This window comes from Myotis myotis, unplaced genomic scaffold (genome assembly GCF_014108235.1).
Source record: "Myotis myotis isolate mMyoMyo1 unplaced genomic scaffold, mMyoMyo1.p scaffold_m19_p_11, whole genome shotgun sequence".
NCBI lineage: Eukaryota > Metazoa > Chordata > Mammalia > Chiroptera > Vespertilionidae > Myotis > Myotis myotis.
This window is the reverse complement of record NW_023416315.1, coordinates 21,627,329-21,638,465: the sequence shown is the minus strand read 5'-3', so window position 1 is coordinate 21,638,465 and position 11,137 is coordinate 21,627,329. Positions and strand designations below refer to the sequence as shown.

The 11,137-nt window shown below is 53.0% G+C and overlaps 1 protein-coding gene across 1 annotated transcript; it reads right to left on the bottom strand.

Annotated features, from left to right (window-relative positions):
* Positions 1 to 7,040: 7,040 nt before the first annotated feature.
* Positions 7,041 to 10,459, bottom strand: HOXA13 (homeobox A13). The gene is made up of 2 exons (XM_036326988.1): positions 9,544 to 10,459; positions 7,041 to 8,830 (listed from the first exon to the last, which is right to left on the bottom strand). The coding sequence occupies exons 1-2, from the start codon at positions 10,457 to 10,459 to the stop codon at positions 8,586 to 8,588; spliced, it is 1,161 nt and encodes a 386-aa protein (XP_036182881.1). The 3' UTR covers positions 7,041 to 8,585.
* Positions 10,460 to 11,137: the final 678 nt, after the last annotated feature.

The following is an 11,137-nucleotide window of genomic DNA, read 5'->3' as shown; positions in this document are numbered from 1 at the left end:
CACTTGCAACCCTTTGATGGCTCTGTGCTTAGTCCGTAGTGTGAATGCCAATACCAAGATGCGTTCACCCCATTCCCACCATGGCCAGTCCAGTCTCTTTGCACCTACTGCTCGCCTGTCTCCCGCCCTGCCTCTTTCCAGCCCAGTTTCGCCTTCTTCAGTTTCCTGCCTCTTCTGATGCATCTCATAGGCTGAGCAAGAACTGAGGTGCCACTGGAGGGCACCCAATACTCAAGCACAGAGAAGGGGACTGCTAGGTTCCAGATTCTTCCTCATTTCAGGCCTCCTCCATAGAGATCTATCCGAACTGGATTTCTCACCTTCTTCTGAACACTCCATTCCAAGGCCCTACATCGTCCTTTTACTCTTCCTTCCTTTCTTACCAGCTCTTCTGCCTTCTCTTCTTAGGACCCAGCTACTGCTTTTCTAGACCCAGCAATCCTGGATGACAGCCAGCCTGGGAGGAGTCAGGCCCTCTTAACAGACAGAAACTCTCTCCCCAAGATCCATAGTCATTTATCTGTGGATCACTTATCGAGCGAAACCAATTTTTTTCTTCTTCTTCTTGCTGGTCTGAGCCTCTACCTTCCTCTATCCTTAAATGTCACACCTGTTTCTAGAAAGCTATACAGAAGACTATTTCAACCCCGTGACCATACTGCACTCAGGTGCAAGAGCCAGCTGGAGGACCCAGGGTGGAAATGGCCATAGCATTCTTTGGGGGGGGGGGGGGGCAGTTCGAGCAGGCCAAGCCTCTACCAAGAACTCTCTCCTTCCCAGTGGGAGGAATCCTGGCTGGGGGTATGTTTGTCTTCCTTGGTGAGTTTGGGAAATGGGCCAGTCAATTGGCAGATCAGAGCCAATCTATCATTTCCAGGTGCTGTCCGAGCTGGCGCTGAGGCTGAGATGAAATATCAGGAGACTCCCTGCTGTCATTGCTAGGTTGGGGCAGGGGTTAATTTATCCCTCAGGCTTGGCAAGGCACCCCACCTGTCCACAAGCTCCTCTACCCTTCCCAAAAGAACAGAGACAGGTAATGCCTTGAACTTGACCTTTTGGCTGGTTCTGACCTACAGGTTCAATCATCAGAGGTGCCTAAATATCTGAAGAAGTCCACATCCTTCTCCTGGCCTCTAAGGGGTGGGGCATAGGGCTCAACTGAAAGCCTTAGTCACCCAAACAATCTGGTTATTATTTAGTTTAGTGGACCCAAACTGATGGGAGGAAAAGGGCTACTTTCCTTGAGAAGAACTATTATTTTCATGGTTGTGTACTCATTAGAGATATCCCCCCCTACCAAGTGGGAACAAATGGGATGGGGGGGGGTGGATTTTGAAGGGCAAAGCCCATGTTCTCAGCGTGTGCCTTCCATTCTCCCTGGAGCTTCGGCTCAAACGGGTTCCCCCAGCCGCTTGTGTCTGCAATAAAGGGGACAAATGAGGGCGGCCCAACCAGAAGGTCAGCTCTGGCCCTGGGGTCTTGGTCCCCACAGTTGTAGCCCCCAGGAGACAGCTCCTCAAGCTCCTCTGTTTCTACTCAGCCACAATGCATGGTTCATATTCCAGACTTGAGAAGGGCGAGCCCCAGTCCAGTCCAACCCTGCCCTAAGAGTCTCTGCCACATGGCCCGCAAGGCAGTTCTGCGACGGTACCCATCCACCGGCAGTCTCTCCAGTGGCTAGTGTCCCCTCAAGGCCCTGCTCCACCATGCAGCCCTAGGGATAAAACTCAGCTTTTCTGCTTTCTGTGTGTGGGGGGGGGGAGACAAAAATCTTTGATTCACCTGGAGCAACAAGCTCAGCGTCAGACCAAACTTACACTGTTTGTGGACCGCTGAGCCTGGTGTGGTGACCTGCTTCCAGCAGGCCCTGAAGGGGCTTGCACCTCAAGAACACAGTGAGGGGGTTCTTGGGGCCCGGGATCAGGGGCTTTTACCTTTGGCAAAATGCACCTCACTTCCTGACCCAGATTTTAGGCAGAAGAGGAAGGGCATCAAAGGGCTCACCAAAGGCCTGCCACGCATTGAGGTTGGCGGCTGGACTCAGGGACCTCAAGAAAGGCTCCCAGCAGGGTCCTTGCTCCCTCCTCCTATTCTGGGCCCAGTTGACCTGATGGCCTTACCCGTCCCCTGTTTCTTGTTTCTACGGGAGTTAAGGACTCAGAACCCTCCGGATCCAACCATGTTCAGTCTCTCCACCTTGCAATTGCAGGCGCTGCTGCCTCTCACCAGGGCTAGGCCTCACGCTCTCAGCCTCCTGGACCCTGCTCTTCCAGGACTCCATGTGGCACAGCCCGGGCCACCCCACCGCTGGCGGCGGGGACTTTTCAATAGGGCTGGGGGGGGATGGAGAGAAAGAACTTCTGCCCCCAGTCCTGGAGCCCGGGCTATCAGAACCTGCTTGCCGCGGCCGGCCAAGTGTGCATCCCGCGCCTTCCTGGGGCCGCCGCTGCCACCGGCCCTGACCGTGGTGGCGGCGATGGCGCGGAGGACTTGACCTTTGCTGCTGACAGGGAGGTCGCTCTTTGAGCTGAAGGGAGGGGGATTCGGCTGTTTCCAGCTTCTCCCGCCCAATAGCAGCCTGGACAATCCTCCCCTGCAGCACCGTTCACCCCCATTCCCCCCTCCATTTCGTGCAGGGTCCGCCGACCCTCAGCCTGAACAAAGCCCCCCAGCAGAGTGCTCACCACCTCCTTTTCGAGCTCCTGTCCCCAACTCCCCGAGGCCAAAGGCTCCGAGTTAAAGCCCAGCAGGCAAGGCCCTCCCCATCGCCCTCTTCTCTCGCTTGACCCCGGCCGCCCTCAGCCAGCGCCAGGGACTACTGTGGGTGCCAACCGGCCCCCAGGTCGTGCCAACTTTGCGCGCGCGGGGTCCTGGCCTCGGGCTGCAGGCGGCGCCGGGCCGAGCGGAGCGGAGCGTTGGCGAGGCGCTGGGCGCGGGGCGCGGCAAGGCCGGAGGCTGCTCGGGGCCCAGGCGGAGACCCGCGGCTGCCGGGGCGCCAGGATTCGGCTGCTCGCGTCCACGACGTGGCCCTGTGCGCCCAGCTCGCTCCCGCTCCCTCGGATCTCACCCCACCCCTTGGCTCCTCGGAAAACGGAAGTGTTTGGTAGAGAAAAACACGGTTTCTTCTCAGCCCATCTCAGAACCCCTTTGAGAGAAAATGCTCCTGTCAAGTTTTATTTCCCGTGGCAAACCACCTTCCACGCTGCCAGGAATGAAGGCCGGGAGAGATTAAATACCCGATTCTTCTCCGGGGAGGGAAGGGCGGGGCGGAGAAGGTTGCCCCCGCACAAAACAGTCGTTTCACTCGGCTCCTCCTCATCAAATCAGCCCGGGGAGGCCCGCGAAGGGCCGCTGGGCGGCGGTGACGTCAGCTGCAGCTGCGGGGCGACTCCCCAGCGCGGGTGCCCCGCGCCCCCGGGGCCGCCGGCGCGCGCCTGGGGGTCCAGGGCCTGGGCCTCGGCCTCGGCCTGCGTCCCTGGGCGTGCCCGCGAGCCCCAAGCGAGGCCGGCTTTGCAGGGGTTGAGCCTCCATTTTGAGTAGAGGGTTCAGGGACCAGCGTGGAGGGTTTGGGGCCTCGACCTTGTCCCCGAGGGGCGCGCTCTGAGCCCGCGGCGGCGCTTGCCCGCGGGTCTGCGTCCCGCACCCGGGAAGCCCCGCGCCGCCGCACAGCCGCGCACAAGGCTTGACCGCCTCCGAGGCGCCCTGGTCACAGTTGTGCCTGGTGGACCCCGCTCTTCGGCGGCGACGGGGCCGTGCAGAAATGAAATTGGCTGTGGCCAGGCCTTGCCTGCGTTGACCGAGACATTTTTCTGGGCCGGCGTCTGTTTTCTTCCCTTGAAAATCCAATTTAAAATAGCAAACTGCGCCTCGGCCTTCGTGGGCGGTGGGCAGCTGCGCGAGGACGGAAGCAGCCCGATCAGAAAAGTGGGTATTTTCATCAAGAACGAAGTCGCCTGTTATTCACGGCGGCCCCGCTGATGAAAACGTATGACGGTGTGCCCGTCCCACGCTGGAGGCAGAAAGCGCCGCAGGCCTCTCGGATGGCGCTACCTTTTCGCGCAGGAAAAATGGCATGGGAGCAACTCGCTGCGCCTTTCTCTGATTCTTCGGGTCTCGGGCTGCTGACACGCATTCGATCAGCTTTAAAGGAACGCGCTGATCAGCGAGCCCCCGCCGTCTCCTCCACAGAGGCCCGCACATCCGAAGGGGCGCCCCTGAGCCCACCGAGGCTGCAGCTGAGCAGTCCCGGGGCAGCCTCCGTCTCGGTTCTGAGCCTCCAGCCTCGCGTCTCAAGAATCCGCAGAGAGGACGGGAGAGGCCGCATCTTCCCCAAACACACTCAGCGGGGTGTAAGCGGTGCAGATTACACGGTGAAATCGCTGTCCCTGCCCGCACACCGCACTATCACCCTCAGCGGGATTGCACTGCCCCGTAATTTTTAAGAAAACATTTCAACTAGGTTAAAAAGTTCTTAAAAATTCTTCCTTAAATTTTTTTCTCTCAAAAAACAAAACAAACAAAAAACAACCCACACAATTTAAATGCATGGCTTCAGCTCTGCATCGGGCATTAATAGTAGTGAAATGAAAAGTGACATTTTACAATCACCCACTTAAAACACCGTAATAAATGTGACAGCATTAAGCGCAGATGGGAAAAGTAGGAGTTTTTCACCCCCTGAATTCCATATGTACAATTTTTTTTAATGGCAACATGACAGGCCATTACAGGATTTAAAATCTTTGCTAGCTTCATAAATGAAAACGGTGTCCAGGCGTTTGCATATTTACAATGTCTTATGCGGAGAGTTTCCCTTTAAAGAAGTATACTCAAGTCAGCTTCAACAGCACTATCCCAGGGTCTGGCGTTATTTTCCCTATATGGTGGCATCCTCCTGAATGTTTTTTTTTTTTTTTTTCTCCCTAAAGGTTTAGACTAATTGATTTGGGGGCATTAGGGAGCCATCATAATCCAGGCTTACTTCAGGTTGTCTGGTAGATCCAGGGGAATTTTAAACAAGAGGGGAGTTAGGTAAGATCAACATTATCAACAACCATTTTAGAACAAAGAGAGGGTAATAAAAAAAAACAAACTCTGAAATATCTTCTGTCATTAGTTTCAAAAACTGCAGAGAGAGGAGAGAGAGGAAAAAAAAAAATGACTACTTTACCCAGAGTTCCTGCAGTGGCGATGGCTGGGAAAGGGGCGGTATCCGCTGCAGAGCTGCCGCTGGCCTCCTTCCTAGGCCTGAGGCTGCTAGGATTTCTTACATCTAAAGAAAAATACCCCCGTCAACAGGACAGTCCCCTTTGGAGCTATTCGTAAACACACAGTTTGATCCAGTTTTGAGGGGGATTTCCCACCACTTTAAACATTGGGGGCGAAAGCTGTGACTTTGGAATGATGGCAGCTCATTCAGAAATGGAGTCCTGTGGCCCAACACTTGGGGAGGTGGATCCGAAGCATCATTTTCATTTGTTTCCACAAGTAGAGTCCCCAGGGCAGCAAAATTTGATTGCCCTTCAAAAGGCCTTTTCGTATGTATGTTTCAAGACCATGCTGTTTTTGAGGACAACTTTAGAGATTCTCTAATTCTCCATCTATAAACAAGCTGTACGTCTTTCAGTTGGAGAGGTTTCCATCAGGTTTGAAACCAACCAATATTATTTTCCATAAAATGATGAATATAGTTCTTCTGGTCACAATGGCTTTCCTCTAACATAAAAATAAAATTAACCTCAACTCAAAATTCTGCATCAGAAGGCTCCTTGGTTCCACTAACATTGCAGTACATATGTGCATAGCATGGATTCCACAAAAACACATTACCCTCTGTGTATAGTAAATATATAAACATACATATGTATTATTTATTACTCTAACCACAGCCCTGATGTGTTGTTGGGGGTCAGAAATAGTAAATATAGTACTTGTTATTATTACAGTTTTGATGGTGGTTGTTCATATTAAATGTATATATTTCTTCCACAAATCAAATGGCAACTCTGCAAACATCAATATAAGCTTGCCCACCTCCCAGGAGCAGCACTCAGCTCTGAGCTATCCAGGATAACTCTCCTTCTGCATCTGTATTATGGTCATTTTGTAGACATGAAATCTTTAAGCTCTTCGTACTGACCTCTTAAGAGGTGGGTTTCTTTGAATCTCTGAAATGTAACTCTAGAACTCTAGAGTTACTGAGGCATCTGAACCTTTTTATTTGCCGTATAGTCTCCCCTATAGCTGTAATTATGATGGTAGACCACCTTGGAGGGTGAGGCCCAGGAAATAATGGTTATTTAAGAACACCTCTTAGATTGTAACAAAAATGTACAGCTTTAAAGGAGATCTGCAGAAGTCTGACACAGAGCAAGTCACTATGAAGACAACTTGAACTTAGCCATTAAAGAAAAGGAGCAAACTTCATCATGTAAAGTACATTTTGCACCTCAACTCTAGAAATTACCTTAAATTACAACATCTCAGGTCATCAGTAATTAATGACACTATATCTGTACAGATTCTACAAATATATATATATATATATACAAGCACACACAAGCACTGGTCAGCATATATGTATACACATATATGATCTATATTCACATATGTACAGACACATGTATAACTTACATATATTCAAATTTGCTCCACCTGGAGCCAAAGAAATGAGCACTAAATCTCTAAGGAGTCAAGAAGGTAAGACCTTTTGATTCCCTTGAAGCTGAAGAATTACAAGGAAGCTTGTCAACGCGAGGTGGCGCCCTTGATCTACTAATCCAGCCGAGGCCAATTCATGAGCTGTCAAAAGTCAAGGTCACAAATTGTCTTTTTTCGTCAAGGTCAAGGTTTAAGGCCTTTCCTAGTCCTGTCATTTCAACAAATATCAAAACCTGCCCTCTCAGACGCATGCAGACCCAACAGCAGATTTTAAAATACGACAGCTTGGTATCGCTGATACTAAACAACTGGTTTTCATTTTCTGCAGGGAGCCTGAGAATTTATACTATCTCTTCCTCCTTTTTTTTTTTTCCCTCCTTTTCAGAATCCATGGCATTTTAACCTTTCTTGAGGCACTTTTCTAAAATTTTAGGATTTTAGTTATGAGGGATTTCTCCCTTTGCTTAAAAAATTTGTAGGGGGGGAAAAAGCTAAATAGAAAAGAATGGTCCTTGGTTTGTGTGGGACAAACCTGCGCCTTTTCCTTCTGTGCAGCGCACGTTTAGCATGGGAAAATAATGAGTGTTTCCTTCAGATTTTAATGGCAGTGACTACTTTATTAACATAATTAACACCACTATAGCACTATCTACAGGCCTAAGGTTTTTTTAATTATTATTTTTAGTTGAGATATTTGGAAAGCAGGTGCACAAATACATTTTCACAGTGTGCTGAATGTCTTTATTTACAAGATAGCATATTATAGTGAATATGAACAAATGACTGTGCTGACTGAAATAACTGCTTGATTAAAAGTGTGCTATGAAGATGAATTCCTAAACTTTCTAATGCGGTCTCATAACACAATAAACAAGGAAAAATATGAATCCCTTAACAGATCACAATATAGAATGTAAACATCTAAATGTTTCAGGGTAATGGATTTCCATTCTAAGTTTTCCAAAAAAGAAAAATCATTTCTTCCGCAATATCTTTAATAAATATTGGGAAACAGCAATTTAAATGAAAAAGAAAATTAATTATATTCAAAACAGAGTCCACCATGTTAGGGTGGCACCTCTTAGATCTCGAGATCTGACATAAAGTGAATTCTGTGAATTGTCTGATGTTTTGAATATTAAAAAAAAAATGAGATCAAATCCTTTGGAAAGTAAATTATATCAGGGCAGAAAACATACTCCAAATGCTACAAAATATGCTTGTTATAAGCAAATAAAGATTATTATCAGAAGGACATTCCAAACTTGGGGTTCCCTTATAGCCTCAAAGACTCAGCTGGTTGTATTACTACCAAGACAAACAATCCTTGGCGGAGCTTTCTCTCCCTATCTCCCTTCATAGAAAATAGTCCACAATCATTACTTCAGTACCTTCTTCTCTTTCCCCCTCTAAATCTATACGTGTTCTGCAGAATATACAACAATGGTAGGGTTTCAACTGAGATTTACCTGAGCCGTCACTTAACATGCAAAGGGGATGCGATGGCGAAGGACAAGCAGATGTTTACAACAGCCTCTTGCTTTTGTAACCAGTTTTCGGATTATTACCATATAACATAACGTCCTAAAATATAACGGTCACATAAATACTTACAGGATTTCAGTAAATGCGTAACTTATCTGAAAATGCATATTTGGGGGTTGACATTTGACACCAGAGTTTGTCATTTAATGGTCTGGTGGGGTTGGCGGAAGAACTGGCAGTCTTCACCATTGCTTAAAGTTTTAAAATAGTTGATTCCACCAAGGAGAGAGAGATTCCCCACTCAGGAAAGCGAAATGCCAGTGTCTCTCTTTCTCTTTCCCATTCTTCAATTATTATTAAGCATTATAATCATGATCTGGGTAAAGCAATGAGTTCCGAAGCGTTCTCTTCAAGTTGCCTTCTTTCTCGCTTTTAATCCATTAACTAGTGGTCTTCAGTTTGTTGATGACTTTTTTCTCTTTGACCCTCCTGTTCTGGAACCAGATTGTAACCTGCCGCTCGGAGAGATTCGTGGTGGCCGATATACGCCTCCGTTTGTCCTTGGTAATGAATTTGTTTGTAGCGTATTCCCGTTCGAGTTCTTTTAATTGCACCTTGGTGTAAGGGACGCGCTTCTTCCTCCCCCGCCTGTAGGAGCTGGCGTCTGAGGGATGAGAGACCACGTCTGAAAGACAGGGGAGAAGGCAAGTTACACAGGGAACGCGGGCCAGGACACAGGGGACAGCTTGATCTGAGCTCTCCGCCTTGCAGCGCGGGGCTACTCTTTGCCACGCACTGCAAAATCCAGCCTTTTGCCCAAACCTGGAGGGTCAGTGGGGAGAGTGATTAGTTCTGCACTGAAATGGAATTACCCAGGACTCCAATGACCGTCCCAGCTAGGCCAGCAGCGCACCAGGGTTCCCTTGATCGCCTGGCCTACAGGCCCACACCTTAGCACTGGGCTAAGGGGACAGCACTTCGACGCCTAGCTCCTCTCTGTATTCCCCAACCCCTAACACTTGAAGCTTCTACAATGAAGCCCTTTCTGAGAGAATGGAATACGGGCAATTTAGTAAACCGTTTCCAGGTCAATTTCCCAGCTTTAAGTCGCTGTCAAGGGCTGGGGAGGGCGGGGCACAAAGGGAGAAGGAAACCAGCCTGGGTCCCAATAAGTTATTCCACCCTTCCCTCACCCAGGGAGAGCCAGGAGCCAGCCCGGCTCCAGGGCAGTACGCCACAGCGCCAGTCAGCGGGGTCGGGCTCCCCAGGGTGCAGCGCCGCCGCAAGGGCAGGTCAGGGAGAGACAGCAACGGGGTCCCAGGGTAGCCCGGGAGCAAGCGGAGGAGAAGCTGCAGCCCAGCCGGAGGACCAGAGCTGAGAGGGGGGGGCGCCATTTACCGGGCAGAGTGGACTTCCAGAGGTGGGGAGGCTGCGCCTGCTCTTTAGGGCAGTACATTTGGCCGTTCCAGCCGTTGGGCAGCGCCCAGGGCTGGTAGCTTTCCATGGGAAGACCCAGGGGTTCGTGGCGAGACTCGCCGGGCCCCCCGAGGCCAGGCACCACCGGCATATCCAGGTAGCCAGGCACGGGCTGGTGGTGGTGGTAAGGCCCGGGCGCGTAACCCTGGTGGTAGAAGGCGAACTCCTTAGCGCGGGAGCTGAACTCCTCGGCCGCCGGGCCGGCGGTATCCATGTACTTGTCCGCGAAGGCGGCGGCGGCCGAGGCGGGCTGCGCGCACGACTTGATGGCGTTGGGGTGCGGGCCCATGCGGGCGCATGGGTAGTAGCCGCTGCCGAAATAGCCGTAGGGCAGCGCCGCGGGCCCCGACGAGCTCTGCGCCGCCGCTGAGCAGGGACTGCACTGCTTGGCCGCCTCGGCTCCCGCCGGGCCCGCCGGGCCGGGCCCTCCCGAGGACGAGGCTGCCGCGGCCGCTGCAGCAGCGGCGGCGGCGGCGGCGGCTGCGGCGGCGGCCGACGGGGGCGCCTCCCCGGGCGCGCTGCTGTAGGCGGCCGCGGCGCCGGGTGCCAAGGGCGCCGGGTGCGCCATCAGGTTGCGGCACTGGTTGGCCGCGGCGGCGGCAGCTGCCGCCGCCGCCGCCGCCACCGAGAAGTTGCCCCCCGCGGCCGCGGCTGCCGGGTGGGGGAAGCCCCCGCCCCCGGCCCCGGCTGCTGCCGCCGCCGCCGCTGCCGCCGCCGCCGCCGCCGCCCCTTCCATGTTCTTGTTGAGCTCGTCGGCCACGAGGCCGCCGCCGTTGTCGTAGAGAAACATGACGGTGGGCTCGATCCAGCGGGGGTGGAGGAGCACGGAGGCTGTCATAGCCCGAGCCGCATGGAGAAGACCCCAGTGGCGCTGTTTTAAAAAGCCCCCAAGAAGTGAAGAGCGCGCCGCGCGGGGCCGGGGCCCGAGCGAGGGGGGCGGATCGCGCCCCGCGGGGTCGCGCCAGGCGGCCGCCCATTGGCCCGCCCCCCTCCGCTCCGCCCACGGCGTATGCAAAGCGGGCGGCTCCGGCCCTGGCCCTGCGCGGTGCACCCGCGGTCCCCGCCGCCGCCCGCGAGGTCCCCAGCGCCAGAGGCCGGGCACCGTTCACCCAGGGGAGAGGCCGGCGCCGCGGGCGGGCGGTGCAGTAGAGAGGGAAGGGCCGCCTCCCCGCCGCTCCCCTTCCTTTCCCTGATCCCAGGGGGGCTCGGAGCCGTGTAAGATTGGGAAGGGACAGGGGCGCGCTGCTGGGTTGCGACGTGAGGCGGTGGGGACAGGTCGGGTAAACCTGCGGTGTCTGGGGACGGGAGCGTAGCGAGGCACAGTGCAGGCAGGGCGTTTCTTGGGGCCGCGGGCGCTGTTTTCTTTGCAGGTAACTACGCGTCTTTCATGGACATGAGCGCTTTCCGCCTCCAGAGCTTGGCGATTTAGCTCTTTCCAGGGAAACAGTGGCTGGGCGGTTGCGGATGCGCCTGGCTCCTGAGTCCCAGGACATTGCACTGGGAAGCTTGGACGGCA

Excerpts from the sequence above, each read along its gene's own strand:
- HOXA13 (XM_036326988.1), bottom strand. The coding sequence starts at position 10,459 with ATGACAGCCTCCGTGCTCCTCCACCCCCGCTGGATCGAGCCCACCGTC. Across the intron at positions 8,831-9,543 it reads CTGGAAGTCCACTCTGCCCG|ACGTGGTCTCTCATCCCTCA; the intron begins GTAAATGGCGCC and ends CCTGTCTTTCAG.